The 26,094-nt window shown below is 41.3% G+C and overlaps 2 protein-coding genes across 3 annotated transcripts in view; both read right to left on the bottom strand.

Moving 5' to 3' along the window:
- Nucleotides 1–26,094, bottom strand: part of rbm19 (RNA binding motif protein 19) — a 35,791-nt gene that overhangs the window by 9,112 nt on the left and 585 nt on the right. The gene's annotated exons all lie outside the window — the stretch shown is intronic.
- Nucleotides 601–25,670, bottom strand: LOC116056569 (solute carrier family 2, facilitated glucose transporter member 11-like). 2 transcript variants are annotated; one of them, XM_031308728.2, is made up of 14 exons: nt 25,591–25,670; nt 13,947–14,045; nt 12,099–12,259; nt 11,872–11,996; nt 11,308–11,437; nt 11,038–11,186; nt 10,566–10,753; nt 9,823–9,933; nt 9,275–9,376; nt 9,067–9,142; nt 8,837–8,964; nt 8,515–8,702; nt 8,180–8,186; nt 601–803 (listed from the first exon to the last, which is right to left on the bottom strand). In XM_031308728.2, exons 1-12 carry the CDS (start codon nt 25,627–25,629, stop codon nt 8,517–8,519), a joined length of 1,494 nt encoding a protein of 497 aa, XP_031164588.1. In that variant the 5' UTR covers nt 25,630–25,670; the 3' UTR covers nt 601–803; nt 8,180–8,186; nt 8,515–8,516. The 2 variants fall into 2 exon arrangements, with proteins under 2 accessions (XP_031164588.1, XP_031164587.1); XM_031308727.2 differs by lacking the exon at nt 25,591–25,670 and adding an exon at nt 14,165–14,725.

The following is a 26,094-nucleotide window of genomic DNA, read 5'->3' as shown; positions in this document are numbered from 1 at the left end:
ACCCCTTTGCCTGCTTGTACAGTATATTCTCTAGCAGTTTTACTTTCACTCATACAGATAATTAAAAAAAGAGCATGGTGCTATTGAAACAGGCAACAATGACAGAGTGGACTACATTTATGCTGCTGTGGTACTATTAGGATATTGCAGTTATGTTTGTGTCAAACTTCTTTAACTTTTGTTGGTTGCTGCATGTCTTTATACTGAAATAGTTACTGTTAAGATGCCATGAGCTATTTTACAGTAAACATGTAACTTATTAACTGTACTCTCCAAAAGCGACATTAGTGCTTTTACTTGAGCATTGTTTCATACATATAATATTTTGGCTGTTTGAGTAATACTCAGGGCAAGTATCAATACTTCTAATAATCTTCCCACCCCTGTAAATACATGCATGATAAACACTTCAGTGAATCCTTTGTTCTTCAGGTCACATGCCACACTGAAAGGTCAGAAAACTGAAATATCAGCCAGCCTAAATGGCATAAAATGTTAACTTTGAGGTTGTTCACACTGATTAGGAAATGTTTTTCATAATTTGATCATTATTGAAAAGTCTCAATAGAGTTATATAAACCAACGTTGATCATACCAAAATATTACACATCAAGGTCATTTTTAATGTATGAGGCTATATTTGTAAGTGAACTGAAAAGATGTAATTATGACTACTCTGTAGGCCTACATCCCTGAAGTTTAAGCAAGGTACCATAATTTACAGTATTTCCATAGTGATCTATTTTGTTGTGCATGTGTGGACTATAAATCCTCCTGGCAGTTATTAATCTTTGTGACATAAATATTGTGAAACATAAAAAATGCTTTAACTGCTCAACCCTTAAAGGGGTGATAGAATGCAAAACCGAGTTTACCTTGTCATAGTTGAATAACGACAGTTCGGTGGGTAAAATAGGCATACATAGTACCTCAAAGTCCCATTGACATCCCTTTCCTATGAAAATCTTACAATTTTAAACTGCTGCTGAAAACGGGTGAATCTCAACAAAGCTCATAGTTGACGTCAACTCCTCAACTCCTACCTTATTTGGCTAATCTACCTTTGTCACGCCCCAAAATTTACATACACCACTGACCTGAGATCAGTTAGTCTTCAGCCCAAGTCTTCTTAATCTAGGTCGTGCAGATCTCAGAAATTTTATACATTGTTCGCCTGCTATTTCATTACTAAATTCACTTCTGAGACTTTTTTATGCAAGAAATCAACTATCAACTACTCCACAATCTGCCGTGACATGCCTGCTTGCCGGGTTTGCTGCCTTCCCGGTCGGCCTCTCCACCTTCACAGACCACCTCTTCACACACGAGCTGCGCTGTGTACTTTAGAAAGAAGAAAGTTTGGAAGTTTTTCAAGGATATTGAAAATGAACCACGGCCGTAAATGCAGTGTTCCAATGCTGTATAACGGAATACTGGCCCAGAGAAAAGTGTTTAGAACGAGTAGATATCGGACAATGAAGCGTGAGTTGTGGATCTAACGCAGCTTCACTCTCTGCTAAATGTCCCCGCACTGAGACAATGAACTAGCTACAGGGTGAGTTGTGATTCCTTGTCTGGAAGTGGAGTTTTTTATGTCCCCAGGGTAACGTTACAACAACACTAGTTGTAATGAAAGTGTCGAAACTTTGCATTGGTGTGTGTGTGTACGCGACACACTGGAGGATGAAACTGTGTATATGGTGCTTTGTACAGTAACATTAGATGATGAGTTTATGTGTTGGAGCAGAAATGAAGTTTGAAGCCGGCTGGAGATATTTTCTCTCGGCTGTTTTGCTGCAGCCACTGCTCACGCCCGGGCATGTCTGTCTGTACTTTCGGTAACAGACAGTGTGTCTGTGTGTGCGTGCATGTCTGTGTGTGTGTGTGTGTGTGTGTGTGTGTGTGTGTGTTTTGCGGGGCAGCTCCATGTCTGTGTGTATGCAACCAGTCAGCGCGCAGCTCATCTAAATATTCATGAGCATACCATATTTGGAAGAAATAGAGACATTCCACAGGGATGCATAAGGACCCATAGAATAAAACCTGGGACATGTTCAGCCCAACCAATTGTTGTAGATTGCAGGGAGAGGTGAGGGGAGTGGTAATTGAAGGAAGGTATCTTGCGGCCTGTTGGCTCCACCCCTGAGCCTTATATGGACTTCCTCTTCCGTCCACGATTGGACGTATGATGTCACAGCATGGAGGAAGGAAGTGGACCCCCAGGTGTCAACAGGACCCCCCTCGGAGGGTGAATTGGGCGAAGCAAATCAGGAGGAAGGGGAGGCGAGTCTGAACGGCATGTTTAGGATGGACCAGGAGGTGGAACCAGAGCCTGCCTCTCTAGCGGCCCGGTTCGGCACGGCCCAATTGGAGGACCCCAACCTGGCCCATGCGCTCCAGCAGGTGACCGTGGTGGACAGAAAACCCATGGAGGGGGTAAGACATATCACCTATCCCCACTTTTCGATAAGGAAGAAATTGTTGTATCAGGTTGTGAAGAAGAATGATGAATGTGTGGAGTTGTTATTGGTGCCCCGTCCCTTTGTACAACATGTCTTGCAGTTGGCACACTCCCACCTACTTGGGGCTCATCTAGGAGTAGAGAAGACCCTAGACCGGATCAAAAGCCGATTCTACTGGCCGGGGGTGAAGAGAGTAGTGGAGGAGTACTGCCGCAGTTGCCCGGAGTGTCAGCTAGTGGCGCCAAAGCCACATTTTCGCAGTCCCTTGGTTCCCCTACCTATCATTTCAGTCCCTTTCAGCAGGATTGCCATGGAACTGGTGGGATCTTTATCCAAGAGCAACCGAGGACACCAATATATCCTGGTGATTCTGGATTATGCCACCAGGTACCCAGAGGCCATTCCCCTGCGCACCATGGCTACCAAGGGAATTGCACGTGAGAAATCGCCCCATCGAACCATGGTGGAACACGTGGAAGACATGAGAGACCGTATGGCAACCCTGTGGCCCCTGGTACGGGAACATATGCGGGAGGTTCAAAGTGTTAGTATTGATCCCCACCTCAGAATGTAAGTTTTTGGCTAGATGGAATGGACTGTATGAAGTGCTTGAAAAGATGGGTGATGTTAACTATAAGGTCAGACAGCCGGGACATAGACATTTGACTAAAATATACCATGTGTTGAAGAAATGGAATGCCCGTGATGTACTCTATTCTTTTGCCCCAAAGAAGGCTACAGCCGAGACCAAGCCAGCAGTGGTGCCAATGGGAGATCAGTTGAACTCAGCACAGAGGCAAAAGCTAATGGAGTTGGTCAACTGGAGCTGGGATGTGTTCTCCAGTGAACCAGGACACAGAGCACAACATAATCACTGAACCCAGGAGAAAGGTGAAGTTGAGACCCTACCGCATACCAGAAGCAAGAAGAGAGGCTGTCAGGACCGAGGTGAAAATGATGTTGGAAGGGGATATCATCGAAGAGTCAAACAGTGAGTGGTGTAGCCACATAGTGTTGGTGCCGAAACCAGTTGGCACGACTTGTTTCTGTAATGACTTTAGAAAGGTTAATGAAATCTCCAAATTTGATGCCTACCCCATGCCCCGAATTGACGAACTTATTGAGAGGCTAGGGACCGCCCGCTTTTTCAGCACGCTTGACCTCACAAAAGGCTATTGGCAGGTGCCTTCAGCTCTCGCGGCGCGGGAGAAAATGGCGTTTGCCACCCCTGACGGGCTTTTCCACTACAAGAAACTGCCCTTTGGGTTACATGGGGCCCCAGCTTACCTTACAGAGATTGATGGACCGAGTTCTCCGTCCCCATCAGGAGTATGCGGCGGCTTACCTCAACGATATCGTCATCCATGGAAGTGAGTGGGAGACCCATCTGCACCAGGTGAGCTCACAGCTAACCCCACAAAATGTCGACTGGCCCTGCCCCCTCACGAAGAAGCAGGTACGCACATTTGTGGGTTTGACCAGCTACTATCGTAGATTCACTTTGCTTCTCTAGCTGGCCCCCTAACAGAAAAGACCAGGAGCTGCCGGCCCAACCAGGTGGTGTGGACCGAGGAGACTGAGAAAGCCTTTCAGGACCTAAAGGTAGCGCTGTGTGTAGAGCGCGGGCTCTCTGGGAACCAGGGCAGGAATGCTGGGATACATGTGGTGGAGAGCAGGATGGGTCAGTGCTCTTCTTTGCCCAGGAGCTCTCTGTGAAATCACAGACATGTCTAAACAAAATCACAATATAGCAATTCAATCTTGCAAACACAGATGCTGTGGAAGGGTTAATATTTTGTGTGAAAATCAAATATGCCTAGAGTTAACTTACTTAAGGCCAATCACTTGTCCAGTGGCCAATGCCTGTGAAAATAAAACATGATTAAAGCCGCATTTCAGAAGTTTTACATGCAACATTCACACTGGCGGTTCTACATTGAATTACACCCAGGGCGAGACCCCCTTCGATTTGGATTCGTGCAATTGTGCAATGCAGAGGCGCCAATTTGCCAATTCCCCACACGGTGAAATGATAGATAATACAGTAGAAAACTGCTTTGAGGATTTTTTTTAAGTGCTCGTGCCGCCCCCCATGTTTCATGAAAAAAATGCCGCCATGGGCGGCTGCCCGCTTCGCCCGTGCCATAAACCGCTACTGAATGTTCAAACTAGCTGCATTGGCCAAAATGGAATACTTCACGTGCACATACATATACTGGTACTAGGTTCTATGACACGAACACCTGTCTCCTGGGTACAAGTCACATGTTAGTTTGCCCCAGCCATCCACCCCAACCTCCTTTTTAAACACACATACATACTCACATTCATATACCTCATACTCATACATTCTGACATTATGCATGCATGTATGTACGTGCATGCGTATGTATGTATATAGTGCTTAGTACCGGTGTATACAGTATGTATGTTAAGTATTCAATTTTGGCCTAGGTGGCTTCTTATATTCAAACCAAATATGTATTGAGATTATTACACATATAATACAATGATGTATTTCACTGGTACACTCTGGATGATTTACCTGCATATATTCCAATGAGAAGACGTCCAATGATGAGTAATTCAAATAATCCTGTAGGGTAGACCTATTAGCAGAGCAGCCATTAATGCAAATATATTATTGGCCAACAGCGTCCCTTTCCTGGAAAAGTAACATTATATTATGGCTTTATAACTGAAATACAATTGGCTATGGAGAATAGGGTCATTTTACCAAAATATGCCATATCATCTTTCTGTATACCTCCCCAGCTTCACAGACAATGTCCCACCAACTGTCACTCCTAGAAGTCCTCCTATGGTGAATATAGACACAATAGTGGACCAAAGCAGGGTGAGAACATCTGCTGATATGTCAGTTTGGTAATGCTCCCTCCAGGTTTGGTTGATGAAATTCTGCACATGCTGGAGACAAAAGAAAAACACAACATGCACATTCAGCAGATGAAATTAAAATGACTGATCCCTGATCAAAAATATTAAAGAGATATATTTGTGCATGCATATTTACTAGACATATAGTCGATATGTAGGCGTACTACATATGAAAAACGTGTCACTTATGTATCATTTATTAACTACTGACAAATCTATTAGGTTTGTAACATGAATAGGCCACAATAGTGTTAATACTGTGCATCAATACTGTGCAATAAGTCCAGTGACAGACAGTAGGGTTATTACCGTTGTGGGAGCATTGATGATAGATGTATTATTTCCACACTGAAAGGTTCCCCCTATACATGCAGCACATGCAGCCAGCAGAAGTGATTTGTTCGGAAACTGCAATAAAAAAGAGATACAAAACAAATATTGACATATAATCATGGATAGAAAGCTGTATCCTACCGTGTCTACAGATGCTAATTTAAAACTCTTATTTTCTGATAATCCACATACCTTGGGTCGCTTTTTATCTTTGGTTTCTTTAATAAGAAAGAATATAATACTTTTCATATGATGAATGTCACAAGCTCCACAGCTGTTTTCTGTCATAGTGATAACAGCAGCTATTGTTACCGGGACCTGGAAGGAGACTTAATCCACATCTCGTTTTTAATCGTCTTTCCAAATCCTAGACCTCTATCACGCGGGATACAATGGAATCAAAGTTAATGCTTGCAACACCAATCGCTTCCTCACTCCTAGGTGGACCAGAGTAGGTAACAATGAGAAACTAGAATCCTTTAGCCTCAGCAACGTGCAGTAATGTTAATAATACTCCCCCTCTGCATCAAATCATATGCTGCACCTTACAATAGGCTACTATTATGCATGTGCTTTGACTAAAGTGGAACATCCATTATAAATGGTCCATTCAAACATTATTTTACGACAGCTTTCAAAATGAACTTCAATTAGGAGTCCACGCAATCAAAGAGAGGTGAGTTCAAATCTACCCTCGAAAACCATTTATCCCTTGAGAAGGCTGCAAAGGAAATGTGTGCTTTGTTTTGAACTTCAGCCAGTTTTGTGTGAATATGTTTGCCATCCAGACATCTAAAGACATCCTTTTATTACTGTGAGAAAAATCAAATCATAACAAGAGTTATCTAAAGACACTTTACAGATTGAGTAGGTCTAGGCCACTTTACAAAGGTATAATTTACAAAGACCCAACAATTCCAGTAATTCCCCCAAGAGCAAGCATTTAATGTGACAGTGGCGAGGAAAAACTCCCATTTAGGGAGAAACCTTGGGTGGTGAGGAAAACTTCCTTTTAGGGAGAAACCTCGGACAGACCCAAGTTCTTGGTAGGCAGTGTCTGACGGTGCCGGTTGGGGGTGTGATGAACAGTGGCAATAATAGTCACAATAAAGATAATGGAACTATGACTAGAAATAGTAGTTGTAGTAGTTAATGGCGTAGCAGGGCACTGCAGGGCGTTACAGGGTGTAGCAGGGCACTGCAGGGCATAGCAGGACGTAGCAGGGCACTGCAAGGCATAGCAGGACGTAGCAGGGCATTGCAGGGCATAGCAGGACGTAGCAGGGAATAGCAGGGCACTGCAAAGCGTAGCAGGGTGTAGCAGGGCATAGCAGGGTGCGGAGCAGGACCACGGCGACAGCTGCAACCATGATTTAGATTCCACCCTAATCCAAGGAAAACTGCTGGGCGAAAAAACATAAGGACTACGGGGAATAAGCTCCCCAGAGCTAAGTTGGTAACAAGCATTTCTGGGACATGGATGCACACAGAGTAAAGAGAGAGAAGAGAGGAGCTCAGTGTGTTAAAGGAAGTGCCCCGGCAGTCTAAAACTGTAACAGCATAATTAAGAGCTGGTGCAAGGTAAACCTGAGCCAGTTCTATAAGGGTTGGTAGATGAATCTGACGACTATGAAGAGAAGCAGAGAAGAGAAGGGGTGCCATGTCTGGAAACATACACTCTCCCCCGCCGGTCTAGGCGAACGCTGCAACTCCTCACTCCCTAACTATAAGCTTTATCAAAGAGGAGAGTTTTAAGTTTACTCTTAAAGGTCCCATGGCATGAAAATTTCACTTTATGAGGTTTTTTAACATTAATATGCGTTCCCCCAGCCTGCCTATTGTCCCCCAGTAGCTAAAAATGGCGATAGGTGTAAACCGAGCCCTGGGTATCCTGCTCTGCCTTTGAGAAAATGAAAGCTCAGATGGGCCGATCTGGAATCTTGCTCCTTATGAGCTCATAAGGAGGAAGGTTACCTCCCCTTTCTCTGCTTTGCCTGCCCAGAGAATTTGGCCCACCCATGAGAGAGAGACATCATGGCTTTCAAACGAGCAAAGTGGCAGTTGGTCAAGGCCACACCCCCACCCTCCACCTTGCCCCCCCCCTCTCCTCCTCAATAGCTACAGACACAGAAATGGCACATACTAAGGAAAGCTCATTGTGGGACTGGCTCTAGTGGCTGTAATTCTGCACCAAGGCTGAATTTCGGGAAAGAGACTTCAGATACAGTATTAGGGGACCACTAAGGTCTATATAAAAGAGACTTCAGATACAGTAATAGGGGACCACTAAGGCCTATATAAAAGCATCCAAAGAGCACCATGTCATGGGACCTTTAAATGTGTATGTATAAATGTAATGTATAGTATGTCCGACAACTTATTATGAAACCAATAGTACGTGAATTGCATACTTTTTCCAGTAAAATATTACATCATGCAAACACTGGACACTACGCCGAGATACATATCCCACAATGCAATGCTGTAGTAACAACAATGTTCATAACGGACACCGAACAGCTCTTTAACATCATACTTTTCAATTTACATTTCTAAATATTACTTACCTTTTCTGGTAATTTTTTTTAACAATGTTTTTATTGTTTTCTCAGTAATACAATAATACCCCCCCCGTCCCATCCCACAAACAAAGTCTCTCTCCTAACATCTGCCGTATTACAAAAGCCAAAAAACAAAAAGCAAACAATATGACAGTATCATATATGCACAGAACAATGGCACCTCCAACAAGGCTACGATACGCACAAACAAGAATTGTACCTCTGCTATTACCCTCCAAGACATGCCTGATTTTAATTGATTTCATCTAAAAGTGGATAACAGTGTCGTCCCTGCTCTATCAGCACTGCGGGCCTTTCTGGACTGAAACTCATTCTGGATTTCCACGAAGGTTTTGTTCTTGGTTTCAGGAACAAAAAAGAAAATGTATATCGCCATTAAGGAGCAGATGGCCAGGAACACCAGGAAACAGTACTGCTGTAGCCCGATCTGTGCAAATAAAACAGAATAAAACACAAGTGAGTCCAATCTCTCAAACATTCAAGCTTTTAAGTTTTGTTTCCAAATTTTCAAAGATAATGACAAAACATTTAAAAATGAAGATATACTTTCTGGACCCCTACCACAATAAAAGGGAAGACCAGGCCGATAAAGAAGAAGCTCAACCAGTTCAATGATCCTGCGATTACGTACGCTGCAGGGCGTGCCGTTTGTGTGAATAGCTCAGTGGTCAAGATGTTTGTCACGCCACCTTCACAGAACCAACAAACAACAAAAGAAATCACATTAGTTATAACTACTATGCAACAGCTGCTGCTAAGAAAAGACTCCAATGGATGAAAAAGTTAGTTACCTGGCCCTAAGCCAAAACTCAGGATAAAAGCAAATACACACACCATGCTCACGTATGGAAATACTGGGCTGGCATCCTGAGAGAAAGAAAATTACACAAAAGAAGTGTTAGCACAAATTAGAAGTCTTATCAATGGTCAAATGTGAGATATTGCATAAAACAATGGTTTAAATACTGTATCTTTTTTTTTTACAATGAGGTTAGTCACCTGGAAAGAGAGCGTCAGCGTGAATAAAATGCAGCAGATACTCATCAGTGTGTATCCTCCCGTAATGAGCACTTTCCTTCCCAGACGGTCAATGAGCATACCCTGTGAGACACACAGCATGTCACAAGACTAAAGAAACTCTCCAGGCTTTCTCAGAATTTAACTTCGACCTTTTATGGGATACTGTCAGTTTTGTTCTGTCCTGTTTTACATTGTATGCCCTGTTTTACTAATTTTATTCATACATTGCTGTGTTTTATGTTTTGTTTCCTTTTACCACATGTACAGTATTATGTCATGTTCCTGTTCTGTTTGTATTCTTAAAAAAGACAATTTTCCACTTTGGTGTTCTGTTTTACTCTATTTCAAGAGTGCTCTAACTTTCCAAACTTTAGTCCAAAACTTGGATGTTTTTATTAGAAAGGTCTTGACTGTTTTATCCTTTTTGTTGGGCACCTCTTATTTATATTTGTTTCTGTAGCATGAAGGAACATCAGAACTGTAATAAAGTAATGGACACAAAAATATAATGTAAAACTCATACTTACACATGTTAAAGCTGTGATGCATTCACAGGCACCAGTGCCAACGGTCACATATGGTATTTTATCAGCGGGGATACCAGATTGTTTGAACAAGTACTCTGCGTAGAAGTAAATCTACAGGAAATATAGACCAAAAAAAACATATTACAAATAAACTAGAAATAGCAGTTGTATGCCTCTGCCAACCAGTCAAGTCACAGTTTACATTCATGTCTGTCCAGACTCATATAATATATGTAGAGAAGACTTTGAAGGAATTTAACAAAAGGTATTAAGTTTATTATTGGGCGAAACGTGAATGCGTCACACACAGAAGATCCAAACAATCACCACAGTTTAAGAACAGTGTCACCAATTCACCATCCGACCAAATGTCTCAGTTTCTGTTCCTGAGTTATGGCGTTGCTCAAAGTGTTCCTGAGATATTGCGGTCATGAGAATGGGAGAGACGTGAGGTCATAGTGACATTTCACCTCTAAGACAAGCCTAAAGAAATTCCCTCAAGACGTTCCTGAGATATCGCATTCACAGGAATAGTACGGATAACCCAAAAACATAATACCTCTGGCCACGGCTATTGCCGGCATGGAGTCAGAGCTTTTGCCTTAAAAAAATAATCTTTTAGTAATCTTTGGTAGTATTTATTAATAGTTGGCAATGTGAGCACTGAGAACTAGATTCCACGTTGTGAGAGACAGCAGGACAGAGAATATTGAAAGACAACGGGTATATGATCGTGTACGTACAGCATTGATGCCGTTCAGCTGTTGTGCAGCGTTGAGCAGCAAGACGGTGAGAAGCTGCCTGCGGACACTACGATCAGTCAAGAGCTCCCAGGGTTTCTTGGCCTGGAAATCCACTAAATAATTTTTCTCCTTCTCGATATCCGCCCATTCGCCATCACAGCCAGCTATACCGTGAAGTTGCTTCAGGGCTGCAGGCAGGAAAACACATGACAAGTGTGCTTGTAGTTTTCACCACATAACACTATTCTTCTCATCAGGTCAGGCTACAGGGTCTGTTTTTGAGAATCTAGTTAAAAGGTTTCCAGTGTCAAACCAAATGTTTCTCTGCCTCTGGTGATTCCAGACAAAGGGAGTCCTCAGCCTTTGAAACTACGCTGTCATGTGCACTACATCCAGCTTTGCAGGCCAAAGCTAAAATCACACAGATTTTTGAAAAGGAAGTAACTGTGCAGCAGTTGCAGTGTAAGTTTACCTTTCTTACATCCCTCATCATCTCCTTTGTCAATGAGCAGGTAGCGCGGGCTCTCTGGGAACCAGGGCAGGATCAGGAGCTGCAGGAATGCTGGGATACATGTGGTGGAGAGCAGGATGGGCCAGTGCTCTTCTTTGCCCAAGAGCTCTCTGTGAAATCACAGACATGTCTAAACAAAATCACAATATAGCAATTCAATCTTGCAAACACAGATGCTGTGGAAAGGTTAATATTTTGTGTGAAAATCAAATATGCCTAGAGTTAACTTACTTAAGGCCAATCACTTGTCCAGTCAAGATCCCAACAGTGATGAAAATAGAAGTTCCCATTCCCATGGCACCACGAAATGCAGTTGGAGCTATTTCACCCAAATACTGAGGTTGAACACAAAGTCCAATGCCTGTGAAAATAAAACATGATTAAAGCCGCATTTCAGAAGTTTTACATGCAACGTTCAAACTATAAGGAGCTGCCTTGGCCAAAATGTAATACTTCACTTGCACGTACATATACACAAACACCTGTCTCCTGGGTTCAAGTCACATGTTAGTTTGCCCCAGCCATCCACCCCAACCTCCTTTTTAAACACACATACATACTCACATTCATATACCTCATACTCATACATTCTGACATTATGCATGCATGTATGTACGTGCATGCGTATGTTTGTAGGTAGTATATAGTGCTTAGTACCGGTGTATACAGTATGTATGTTAAGTATTCATTTTTGGCCTAGGTAGCTTCTTATATTCAAACCAAATATATATCGAGATTATTACACATATAATACAATGATGTATTTCACTGGTATGTACACTCTGGATGATTTACCTGCATATATTCCAATGAGAAGACGTCCAATGATGAGTAATTCAAATAATCCTGTAGGGTAACTTAGACCCATTAGCAGAGCAGCCATTAATGCAAATATATTATTGGCCAACAGCGTCCCTTTCCTGGAAAAGTAACATTATATTACGGCTTTATAACTGAAATACAATTGGCTATGGAGAATAGGGTCATTTTGCCAAAATATGCCATATCATCTTTCTGTATACCTCCCCAGCTTCACAGACAATGTCCCACCGACTGTCACTCCTAGAAGTCCTCCTATGGTGAATATAGACACAATAGTGGACCAAAGCAGGGTGAGAACATCTGCTGATATGTCAGTTTGGTAACGCTCCCTCCAGGTTTGGTTGATGAAATTCTGCACATGCTGGAGACAAAAGAAAAACACAACATGCACATTCAGCAGGTGAAATTAAAATGACTGATCCCTGATCAAAAATATTAAAGAGATATATTTGTGCATGCATATTTACCAGACATATATAGTCGATATGTAGGCCTACTACATGTGAAAAATGTGTCACTTATGTATCATTTATTAACCCTTGTGTGGTGTTCGGGTCTGTGGAACCCGTTTTCAATGTTTGCTAAAAGAAAACATATGCTATTATTTCTTCTAACTCAAACTCATTTGCCTTGGCTCATTTTCTGTGAAGAACATAATAAATAACTTATTTTCAATGACTGCACACGGTACACCCCCCCTACACATAACTACATATGAAGTGTTTGGGTCCTCTGGACCCGAGTGTATTTAATTGTAGGTGCTATGAAACTATATTGTCTTTCTGCACCTGCTATTCCCACACAAAGTTACAAAATTGTTACATTTCAAGCACTTTCATCTGTTCTGATTAAGTTCTAAGAAATAAGCACCAATAATGATCAAAAATCTTGTTAATATTTTTTTTTTATACCTTTTTTATAATTGAATTTCCTTGTTTTCTAACAAAAAAACGAAAATAATCATATGATCATAAATGTGATCTCACAGGGGTAAATGGCAAATATGAACCATAAATGATGTATATATCATTGGTAATTGAGCTAAAGTAAACATCTGTTAAGAACTTTTACATAAATTGTTATGGCTGTATTGATTTAAAAGCCTAATAATGTTGTGGGTCCACCAGACCCGTACGGAGCCCCCCTGGTCCCACTTTGTCAAAAAAAATTAATTATAACTATCTCGTGGCCTCAAGATAGTAAGTCGTGGCCTCAAGATAGTAAGTCGTGGCCTCAAGATAGTAACTCGTGGCCTCAAGATAAGTGTAGTCTGTATAAAAGGAGAATGCACAATGGAGCAGCTTTTCTCCCCAAAGCAGAGAGTGCATCAAGACATGTAAAGGAATATAAATAATAATAGAAGTTGGTAAATAAACAAGTATATACATGTAAAAAGTATAAATATAGGCTATAAAATATGAAGAAGAATTATAAAGGACTTTGGATATGCAGTCTCACGGCAGTTCGTGTAAATGTCACGTTATTTTCTCGGGGAAAGGACGCCGGGAGACGGCTGGGAAACGGCCAAAAATGATGCTCTGTAAGCCGGGAGGCGGCCGCAAGGCGGCCCGCTGGAGACGCGCCACAATAACGGGATGGCGGAGGTTGGGTTTGGAAAAACATAACGGGGAAAGGGCGCCTTACGCGCCGGGAGACGGCCGCGGGGGACCCGCCACAATAACGGGATGGCGGAGGTTGGGTTTTAGGAGAAACTCTCTGCACTCTCTGCTTTGGGGAGAAAAGCTGCTCCATTGTGCATTCTCCTTTTATATACACTTATCTTGAGGCCACGAGATACGTATCTCGAGGCCACGAGTTACTATCTCGAGGCCAGGAGATAGTTATAATTAATTTTTTTTACAAAGTGGGACCAGGGGGGCTCCGTAGACCCGCGAACATTGCCTGTGTAACAAAAATATGAACACCACACAAGGGTTAACTACTGACTAATATATTAGGTTTGTAACATGAGTAGGCTACAATAGTGTTAATACTGTGCATCAATACTGTGCAATAAGACAGACAGTGACAGACAGTAGGGTTATTACCGTTGTGGGAGCATTGATGATAGATGTATTATATCCACACTGAAATGTTCCCCCTATACACGCAGCACACACAGCCAGCAGAAGTGATTTGTTCGGAAACTGCAATAAAAAAGAGATACAAAACAAATATTGACATATATAATCATGGATAGAAAGCTGCATCCTACCGTGTCTACAGATGCTAATTTAAAACTCTTATTTTCTGATAATCCACATACCTTGGGTCGCTTTTTATCTTTGATTTCTTTAATAAGCAAAGGTTGATATTCATCCGCAAATTCTTTTGGCATTTTGTCGCTGATGTTTTGTTTAAAGTCCAATATTGTTTGTAGGTTGTCGCCGAGTAGGTCTGTCCTTCATGTATAGATTTTGCTCTGAAAAAATCCTGAGGAGAAGTGATCTGTTGTCAAGATATAGAGTAACTGCGAGGTGAAGAGGATCGGCTCCATTTAACACCATAAACCCATCAAGTCCGGTAAATTGGAATGATAGTCACAAAACTTCCGTCATCAATAACTTATCAGCGAAACGTTATTAAAACACAAACGACGCCTCTTTCCTACCGTAAGGTAACCAACGAGCTAGAACCTGGTTTTCAACAAAACAAGTCGTCCTCAGACCTGGACAAATAAAACTGAAATATAAGCAGCTGGCTTGGGAGAGGCGTGCGCACTGCGCAGGGACCGACTACAAAGTGCAACACCAAAGAGAGAACAATAAAAACTTAGTAGCTTCATTATTACACAGAGTAGTGTCACCAAAATTACGTCACTCATAACTGTCTTCTGGTGGTTACTACAACAATACTTCTGAAAAAATAACTGTATGCATAACTTTGTAAAAGAGTATTCAGTTTAATTATTATACAGAGTACAGAGTATCCAAAACTCTAAAACGTCTTCACGAATCACGAACGGTTCTCCTGCTGATTGTACTACAACACACTTAACACTTAAAAAAAAAAAAAAATTCATATTTGTCCGTACTTGCCAAGCCGTGCTAACATCCTTCAAATATTGAGTTTGCATTCTTAGAAATGAAAGACATGAGGGACATGCGGAACACTACAGTCAAATTAGACCAAAAACACAGCGACAAAATAGGCAGAAATACGAGACATTTTAACACAAATACAAAAGCCACAACACAAACGCAAAATCTACAACACAAATGGAAAAGCTACAACACAAACACAAAAGCTACAACAGAAATACAAAAGCCACAACACAAATACAAAAGCCACAACACACACTTTTGCGTTTGTGTTGTAGCTTTTGTGTTTGTGTTGTGGCTTTTGTATTTGTGTTGAACCGTCTCGGCCACTGTACAGAAATGTATGCAATAACAATTAGGTAATTCAAGTACAGCAACATATCAGATAACACTTTATGTTACAGGTCCAGTTTTGTTAATAATATACATATTTAATAATGAAGTTATGGACATCTAAATAACTTTGAAACATGTCATGTAATACTAATTATAGGGAATTATTTCCTAGTGCAACCTTAATTCTTTTAGTCGGTGCACAGCAAGTCTGCTGAACAAGCAATTCATTTTCACATACACTTTATTTTAATCCTCCCTCCCAATTTAGCATTTATTAGCATTATATAAACAATAAATAAATAGTTTCCAACACTGAAACATATAATGCAAATATTAGTTTATCAATGTATGGTTGACAATTATATCAATAAACACAAAAATGTAATATCTGTGCAACATTATAGTGTGTTATAAAGACTTTTATAAGCTCTACACCAGGGGTCTTCAACATTTTTTAAGCCAAGGACCCATTAACTGAAAGAGAGATGGAGCTGGGACCCCCTATTACATATATTTTATAAAATGAAGTTGCATATTAAACTGGGCCTACAATAACTTGTAGGGCAGCCTAAAGTCTTTATACATACCTTTTTTGAATAGAATACTAAGCTATTCGAATAGCCTAATAATTGTTGGCATGATTTTATAAATCATGTTTTAATGTTAAACATACATGTGGCACACATCTGTGGATAGCCTTAGTGACTACCTTACCTATAGGCCAGTAAGCAGTGGGGATTTATATTTGCAAATAATATGTTGGAATTATGTTAAGACTTTTGAAAATTTGAAAAAACTTTCAAAAATTAACAAATTAATAATTTGGAGGCCCTGCTCTACACAACTTTGTTACTATATAATAACATAGTTGTTATAGAAATCATTAAAAAATTACGCAACATGTAAAATAAAGTGTCACTGTATTAATTAAGCTAAACTATTTTTCTGTAGTACCCTGACGACATGTAGTTTCAATAAACCATAGTCTTATAATACTTTCATATGATGAATGTCACAAGCTCCACAGCTGTTTTCTGTCATAGTGATAACAGCAGCTATTGTTACCGGGACCTGGAAGGAGACTTAATCCACATCTCGTTTTTTAATCGTCTTTCCAAATCCTAGACCTCTGTCACGCGGGATACAATGGGATCAAAGTTAATGCTTGCAACACCAATCGCTTCCTCACTCCTAGGTGGACCAGAGTAGGTAACAATGAGAAACTAGAATCCTTTAGCCTCAGCAGCGTGCAGTAATGTTAATAATACTCCCCCTCTGCATCAGATCATATGCTGCACCTTACAATAGGCTACTATTATGCATGCGCTTTGACTGAAGTGGAACATCCATTATAAATGGTCCATTCAAACATTATTTTACGACAGCTTCCAAAATGAACTTCAATTAGGAGTCCACGCAATCAAAGAGAGGTGAGTTCAAATCTACCATCGAAAACCATTTATCCCTTGAGAAGGCTGCAAAGGAAATGTGTGCTTTGTTTTGAACTTCAGCCAGTTTTGTGTGAATATGTTTGCCATCCAGACATCTAAAGACATCCTTTTATTACTGTGAGAAAATGTATGTGGAGTAGTGGGAGGGTTTGCATGGAAAGCAGAAGTATTGCCCAACACGTGTCTATTAAATAAGACCAAGTTTTGGTTGGTTGTGAATAATCCCTTTGGTTAGAGTTGATCTTATGTATCCGGTAATTATGCAGGTGAACTTATTGATTAATGCTTATTGGTTTCTCAGATTGTAATTATTCATCATGTCTTCAGTTTTAAATGTTGAGAAGCAATTAATAAATTGATTTTCCAGATGTTATGCTAATATTTCCCAGCAGGTCCATCGTAGGAGTCTTCATGATGAAAAAGATAAGTGTGCTGCTGAACGAGGATAAACACCAGCCATAGAGATTTTTCACAACCTGGCAACCCAAAATAAAGCAATTAATTACAACTCAATGTTTTTACGTCAACAAAGGTAGCTGTCCCGTCCTCCAGCTTAAAAAACAGGCTACAGAAAGAACAGCAACTAAAGCAAACACAGGCACCAGCCAGAACAAAAAAACACTGAGGTTACGTCTGGAATTCCATACTAACAAGCTAGTTACAGGTTAAACCAATATATTCAATTCAATTCAATTCAATTCAATTTTATTTATAGTATCAAATCATAACAAGAGTTATCTCAAGACACTTTACAGATAGAGTAGGTCTAGACCACACTATAATTTACAAAGACCCAACAATTCCAGTAAATCCCCCAAAAGCAAGCATTTAGTGGCGAGGAAAAACTTCCTTTTAGGGAGAAACCTCGGACAGATCCAGGCTCTTGGTAGGCGGTGTCTGACGGTGCCGGTTGGGGGTGTGATGAACAGTGGCAATAATAGTCACAATAAAGATAATGGAACTATGACTAGAAATAGTAGTTGTAGTAGTTAATGGCGTAGCAGGGCACTGCAAGGCGTTACAGGGTGTAGCAGGGCACTGCAGGGCATAGCAGGACGTAGCAGGGCACTGCAAGGCATAGCAGGGCATTGCAGAGCATAGCAGGACGTAGCAGGGCACTGCAGAGCATAGCAGGACGTAGCAGGGCACTGCAGGGCATAGCAGGGCATTGCAGAGCATAGCAGGACGTAGCAGGGCACTGCAGAGCATAGCAGGACGTAGCAGGGAGTAGCAGGGCACTGCAGAGCGTAGCAGGGCATAGCAGGGCGCGGAGCAGGACCACGGCAACAGCTGCAACCATGATTTAGATTCCACCCTAATCCAAGGAAAACTGCTGGACAAAAAAACATAAGGACTACGGGGAATAAGCTCCCCAGAGCTAAGTTAGTAACAGATGGAAAGAGAGAGAAGAGAGGAGCTCAGTGTGTCAAAGGAAGTCCCCCGGCAGTCTAAAACTATAACAGCATAATTAAGAGCTGGTGCAAGGCAAACCTGAGTCATTTCTATAAGGGTTGGTAGATGAATCTGACGACTATAAAGAGAAGCAGAGAAGAGAAGGGGTGCCGTGTCTGGAGTTATACACCCTCCCCTGCTGGTCTAGGCAAACGCTGCAACTCCTCACTCCCTAACTATAAGCTTTACCAAAGAGGAGAGTTTTAAGTTTACCCTTAAATGTGGTGATATGTCTTCCGGTTATGGAGGCGTAGGAAGCAGACGCATGGTCCGAAATTAGTCCTCTACCGATTCTTTAGTGAAATAATTTCACACTATCCTTGCTTCTACAAGTGATTACACTGAAAGTGAGACCATGCCACCAAAAAAGACCGAAGGAACAACAACGAGAGAAGATAAAAGCCGGCTAGCTCCCGCACCGATTGCTAGCGGCAACGGCGGTGAGCTAGCTGACAATCCCCCACAATGGTTCATATCCGAGATGGAAAAGGGGATACAAAGGATTGAGTCCATGATTGAGGGACGTTTGACTAGACTTTCTGAAACGATGGAGAAAATTGTCAGTGATAACGAAGCCATTGGGAACCGAGTCAAGTGCGTTGAGGGAAAACAGTGTGACTTTGATGACTCGCTAACTGCCTTGCAGCGTGAGCTGGACGACTACAGGAAAAACACGGAGGGTGAACTAAGAGAGCTGAGGGAACAACTGGACGACCAAGAAAACAGAGCCCGCAGGAAAAACCAAAGGCTGGTCGGCTTCCCAGAAGGAGTGGAGGGGAAGGACACAGTGACATTCATACAAGAATGGCTACCCAAGATACTCGATATGGATGGGGAAACTTTCGAAGTGGAGCGTGCTCACAGATCTCTGTTACAACGGCCAGCAGACGGCGCTAGACCCCGCGCCATTGTGATCCGGCTCCTCCGCTTCTCTGACACGGTCAAGATCATCAACGCAGCCCGGGACAAAAGCTCACTGCAATACGGCAATTCGACCATCATGATTTTCAGAGATATGTCTACAGTCCTGTACAAAAAGAGGAAAGCCTTTGCTCCATTAAAACGGAGACTCAAAGAAAAGAACATCACTTTCAGGCTACTACACCCAACCACCTTCTCAATGGATCTAGAGGGAGGGCGACGCACCTTCACAACGCCGCAAGCTGCTGAAAATTATTTGAGGAAATATCACCCGGACGTGCTGCCCCAGGAATAATCATCTACAGACTGCCTTTGGTCGCCTGGGAAGCTCCTCTTCACACCCGGCCCCTGGTTTGTAGGGTCCCGCCTGGAGATTTTCTTCTACGCGGGTCTGTTGCTCCCTTGGGGAACAGATGGACGTTTCTCTCCCACATCACAGTGGTCGAGGTCTCAGGTTATTATGTGAGTGGTTAATTGACATTACGGATCCAGTATGTAAGTAGTTTACTAATGGGGAGTATACGTGCCCAAAAGGTTGTTAATAAAATATTCGATAATGTTATAATCCCCATGGACAACCTCAAAACTGTTATTGTATACTGTGAATTAATGTTGATCTTTTTTTTTTTTTTTTTCCCTCTTCCCTTCTACTGTTAACTCGTTACAAGAATCGCATTGTTTATTTTTTTTTACTAAACTGTTGTGTTTATATATGCCTGTCTGCACAAATATACATATAAGTATTACTTTCTTTAATCTTACTATACATATTTGTGCAGAACAGAGAATAGTTGGTTAAATTGCTAATACTAGTTGGTGTTATCGTGAGGTTTCGTTTCACATACTACAGTTAAATTGTGTTCTCACTTTGCGAATTTCTGTTATGAATAGGGTTAAATGGCTAGCAGATTATTTAACTTTAAAGGAGGATTGGCTCCGTTTTATAATGCAGCAAGATAGGTTATAGCTGCATTAAGAAAGCGTCAGGAAGAATAGGGGTTTGGTACTTCCTCAGTTGGGGAGGAAGAGGGACAAGAGGGGGGACTATAGGGTTTAGTTTGACTTTATTCACATTTATTTCTTTCTTTTCAAGAGATGGGAGTGTATATCCTAGATGAGACAGCGGCCAGCTGCTCTAACTGATTACATCCGACCTTATGTTACTTCATAGGGGAAATAGATAAAGGTAATGACAGCTGCAGTTCTTAGATACTTGACTTGGAATATCAATGGCATTAATGATTTGACAAAACGCAAGAAGGTACTTAATTTTCTGAGAAACCACAGAATAGACATAGCTCTACTACAGGAGACCCACCTAACAGATGCAGAGCATGCCAAACTGATACGTCAATGGCAGGGGCAGATCTTTTATTCCTCCTTCACATCCCAATCTCGAGGTGTGGCCACATTAATTGGTAAAAATGTTCCTCTAAAGGTGGATAGTGTTGAGAGAGACAAACAGGGAAGATACCTGATACTTAAAGGCTCCATAGCAGGTGAATCTATCACACTAGTTAATGTTTATGGCCCAAATTATGACTGCCCTCAATTCTTCCAGAGTTTGTTTTTCGCATTTATTTGCCCTGCTAGTGAACTCATTATAGGTGGGGATATGAATTTAGTTTTGGATCCATCCAAAGATAGGTCATCCTCAAACTCCAAAACTTGTTCTCAGGCAGCTAAGACACTCAAAAAAGAAATGGTAGATTTCAAACTTGTAGATGTATGGAGAGAAAGACATAAATTACTGTGCGAGTATTCTTTCTACTCGCATGCTCATAAAAGCTATTCTAGAATTGATATCTTTCTTACTCATGCTGACAGAATCTATCTTATATCCTCATGTGAATATTTGGCCATGACTCACTCGGACCACGCTCCTCTCATGCTCCTGATGGCTCAAAAGACCACCACTTGTAATAGCAGACTATGGCGATTCCCCACACACCTGTTTATTGACGCAGATTATATTACACTTATTAGAAATAAGATAGACAGTTTTCTTAGCATTAATAAAGGAACCGCCTCACCCACCATTGTATGGGAATCCTTAAAAGCCTATTTGAGAGGTGAAACCATAAGTTATGCATCATGGAAAAAAAAACAATATATGCTGAAAACCAATACACTTGAATCAGAAATTAGGAAACTTGAAAAGGAACATTTTCAGACTCAAAATGAAATGACTTCTTACCTGCTAAATAACAAAAGGACCGAATACAACACGCTAACCACTCGGGTGGTTGAAAATGCCATGGCCAGGACTAAACAACAGTATTATGAACATGGGGATAAAAGTGGTAAATTATTAGCCTGGCAGATCCGAAAAGAGGAAAGCTCAAGATGCATTCCCTCAGTTAAAACTAAAGAGGATCCCACGATAATCCATAATCCCAGACTTATTAATGAAACCTTTAAGGATTTCTATCTAGATTTATACTCCTCTCAGGGTGTAGATACTTACAAAATGAATAACTTCTTGGGGGGTCTGGCCATTCCGGGGATGGCGGCGGAGACACGGGACAGTCTGGAGGCAGATATTACTAAGCAGGAAGTTTTAGATGCAATTGGGAAGCTTTCAGCAGGAAAATCGCCAGGGCCAGATGGATTTCCTATGGACTTTTATAAAACCTTTACATCTAGCCTAATCTCACCGTTGATGGAAATGTTTAAGCATGCAATTGAAATTCACCAATTACCTAAAACTTTAGAACAGGCTTTGATTACTGTTCTGCTAAAACCAGGCAAAGACCCAAAACTCTGTGGCTCCTATAGGCCCATAGCCCTCTTGTCGTCAGAATACAAGATATTTACCAAGGTTATAGCTACCAGACTGGAGAAAGTGATCCCTAGTCTTATAAATAAAGACCAGACTGGCTTCATTCAAAACCGCTTTTCCTCTGATAACATTCGTAGGTTTCTTGATATTATTCACTGTGCCAGACAAATTAACATGCCTGTCATTGCCCTTTCTTTAGACGCCGAAAAGGCATTTGATCGTTTAGAATGGCCCTTTCTTTTCGCAGTTTTACAAAAGATGAACTTTGGCCCAAATTTGATACGAATGATACAGATGTTATATCTCAATCCATCGGCGATGATACGAACAAATACTGACACCTCATCTCTCTTCCCTCTCTCACGTGGCACGCGCCAGGGCTGTCCCCTGTCCCCGCTCCTCTTCGCGCTGGCGGTCGAACCGCTCGCAATTGCTATTAGAGCACACCCTGCCATAGAGGGCATTATGGTTGAAAATGAAAAACATATCATTTCGCTATATGCTGATGATATTATACAAGGAGGTCTAAACCTGCCTGACTTTCAATTATATTATTTGGCTGCTCAATCCAGAGCCGTTTGGACTTGGATTAAAAATTTAGAGCATCCTCCAGCCTGGAAACAGATCGAACAATCTCATACAGCAGAAATATTGTCAAGCATTCCATTTATTCACTCTTATCACAGTCAAAAAAAGATAACTCAAAACCCAATGATAAAACACACATCTAAAATATGGCATGAAATCAGAGTAATGTTCCAAAGTGTCCGCGCAATATATAGGTCTACTCCATTCCATTTTAATCCTGTTCTACCTGGGGCACTGAGAGATGGCATTACCAGAGACTGGTGTAACAGAGGCATATGTACATTTGGACATCTATATGAGCTCGATAATCTGAAATCCTTTGAACAACTGAGAACCTCTTTTGGGCTCCCCTCTGCACACTTTTTTTTAAATATCTACAAGTTAGAGACTATATTAGAGTGCAGCAGGGTGGGAAACTTACCTCTTTAGAGGATTTTCAAATAGAGAGTATGATACAAGACAAGCATAATCCTAAAGGCTTTTTATCCTATGCCTATAACAAACTCATGAGCCTGGCAGAAAACAAAACCCTTAATGTGAAAGTTAAGTGGGAAATGGACATTGACTGTGCTTTCGAGGACTTTGAATGGGAGGAGATTTGTAAGAGCTCTCAATCATTCTCCTACAACAGTAGACACAAACTCTTGCAGTTTAATCTTATTCACAGGTTTTTTCTGACACCTCAGCGCCTTCATAGAATGAATAGTAGTTACTCGGAATACTGTCCCAGATGTAAGACTGAAGCAGGTACACTTCTACATATGTTCTGGACATGTAGAAATCTGGAGCAGTACTGGAGATCCATCTTGGACATAGTTAAAACAATTGTGGGGGTGGAAATCCCAACCAACCCACGACTGACACTACTGGGGGATCTGTCAGTTTTACCAATCAATGCGAGAGGCAATACTCACTTCATCAGACTAGCCCTGATCGCAGCTAATAAATGTATAGCCATTCACTGGAAAAATGAGGAACCCCCTGGGGTTTCTTTGTGGCTTAAAGAGCTCTCATCATACTTAACGTCAGAGAAGATCATGTTTAATCTTAAGAAAAAGCCGTCACTCTTCGATAAATGTTGGGGAGGATTTGTAACCTTTCTACGTAATGGAATATCTCCTAATTGTGAGGATTCCTTTTTTTTTTTTTTTTTCCTCTCGTTTTATCCGTGTACGCCACAGTCATTTGAGGTGGGGGGGTGGGAGGGGTTTGATGTTAAATTATGATGACTCCATTACATTGCTGTTGGGGTTTGTTGTTGTTCTTGTTATTGTTTTGAAAATGTTCAATAAATAAATTGAAAAAAAAAAAAAAAAAATGTGGTGATATGAAATGTATAGTATGTCTGACACCTTATTATGAAACCAATAGTACGTGAATTGCATACTTTTTCCAGTAAAATATTACATCATGCAAACACTGGACACTACGCCGACATACATATCCCACAATGCAATGCTGTAGTAACAATGTTATGCACAGAATAACATGCACAGAACAATGGCACCTCCAACAAGGCTATGATACGCACAAACAAGAATTGTACCTCTGCTACCCTCCAAGACATGCCCCAGTCCTTTCCCCTTTTGGGGTTCACCACTTATTGAATATTAGATCTCCTATCCTGTATTTTCCCTCTGTAGAAGCTCCCCTACATTTAAAAAAAATAAATTGGTCAAATGGTTTCCAAATTTTCTCATACACCCCCAATTAGTTTTTTAGTATACTACGTCAATGTCTCCATGGACATACATTGCGCCATATTCTTGATCCAAGCACCAACTGCAGGTGCCTCCAATTTCTTCCAGATGAGAGCTATAGATATAAATATATATTGCCTGTAGTATAGCGACATCAATACATTTATATTCTTGGGGTTTCAGATTTAGATTTGTTGGATACAGATGCAGCAAAATCATCTTAAGCTGCCTACACATGATAGGCGGCAAAACCGCTTTGCCACGCCGTCACACGTACATTCCAGTCTTATTTCTCAAGCGACACCATGGTAGGTTATTTTTGAAGCAAGCTAGGCCAATCAATCCGGTCAGTTTACACTCGCCTTTACTTCAAAGTCCAATCACTGAATCCTTTTGAGACTCTTGAAAACTACTCGCAACTCTGGAAATTCCAGAGATAACATTGACAAAGCCTCTCTTCATCTCCGAGTCAGCACAAGTGGCTACTCGATTATGGTTCCACCAGCACTTCAACTATGTACTCATTTCTCCAGTTCATTACTGTGGACATTACTTTCAGGATTGGAGCCACAATTTCAACCTCCTGAAATGGCATCCCAGAACACTTACTGTAATACAAATCATTGACAGTTGATCCTCCCAATCATTCACATCTGTTTAGATCATCCTTGGTCTTCCACATGGAGTCCTGAGTTTGTACCTTCATGGTTGAATACACTTAATGGAAGTCACTTTGGATAAAATCGCCAGCTTAATGACATGTAATGTAATGTAACATGGCATACCAGTACAATTAATACAAATCATGGGCCTTAGTCCCCCAGTCATTCATTGCTACATCCGATTAGATCACAATGTTTCAGATCCACTCTATCTCCTTTCAAGTAACTGGAGGTTTTAGGGGTCTGTCATGTCCGGCTGCTACAGCGGATTCTCTACTGTAGCTTCCCCACAACACAGTCAGCAAACCGATAACAACAAGTGACTTCACGCCTCGCACACCAATCATCTTTCATTGAAAAATTGTTCAAACGTATATGGTTGATAGTGTGGTCCTTGCTTGTGAATTAAAGTTACCTAGCAGAATTTGGGGAGCAAGGCCACACCTCAACCATGCCTCTACCAGTTTCTTATAAATACTCACCTAACCCTCTCCTTTCATTCTCTCTCGCATTCTATGCCCCTCCCTGCCACCGTCTTTCTTCTTCTCCTTAAGGTCCTAAGAGAGTCTGTCGTGCCTGGGTGCTACGGGGAATTCCCTACCGAAGCTTCCCCACAACGCAGTCGGCAAACAGATAACTACAAGCGACTTCATGCCTCATGCAGCAATCATCTTTCATAAATAAATTGTTCAAACGTATCTTAGTTGATGGTGTGGTCCTTGCTAGTAAAATGGTTTTCGGGGGTCAATTTGAACTCACCTCTCTTTTTGAATGTGTAGACTCCTCATTGAAGTTCATTTTGGGAGCTGCTGTAAAATATTGTTTGAATGGACCATTCAATAAAAGTACTTTTCCATGCCAAGATGGGTGGCAAGTAGAGTAAACCACACGTCCCGGAGGGACCAATAGTGGATATGATGACAAAAAATGTTTTAATGTTTAAAAATGTTTAACTGTTTTCAACTGCTCTTTAATGTTTAATTTCTTATACTGCACTGTAACTCTTATTCTCGTATTTTTTAATTTTTTTTATGTAAAGCACTTTGAATTGCCTTGTTGCTGAAATGTGCTATACAAATAAAGCAGCCTTGCCTTGCCTTGCCTTGCCTTGCCTTGCCTTGCCTTGCCTTGCCCTGCCTTGCCCTGCCTTGCCTAGAATGGATGTTCAGTCGAAGCACTTGCATAATGGCAGCCTATTGTAAGGTGCATCATATGATCTCAGCTGCAGAGGGGTAGACTCATTAACTTCTTAGAGCACATTCC

This window comes from Sander lucioperca, chromosome 2, assembly GCF_008315115.2.
Source record: "Sander lucioperca isolate FBNREF2018 chromosome 2, SLUC_FBN_1.2, whole genome shotgun sequence".
Lineage (NCBI taxonomy): Eukaryota > Metazoa > Chordata > Actinopteri > Perciformes > Percidae > Sander > Sander lucioperca.
This window is presented reverse-complemented; position numbering and strand designations above follow the sequence as displayed.

Coding starts and splice junctions, on each gene's coding strand:
- LOC116056569 (XM_031308727.2), bottom strand. CDS start 14,236: ATGCCAAAAGAATTTGCGGATGAATATCAACCTTTGCTTATTAAAGAA. Junction 10,754..11,037: donor TGATGAGGGATGTAAGAAAG/GTAAACTTACAC, acceptor TCCTGCCTGCAG/CCCTGAAGCAACTTCACGGT. Junction 8,965..9,066: donor GAGTTTTGGCTTAGGGCCAG/GTAACTAACTTT, acceptor GGTTCTGTGAAG/GTGGCGTGACAAACATCTTG.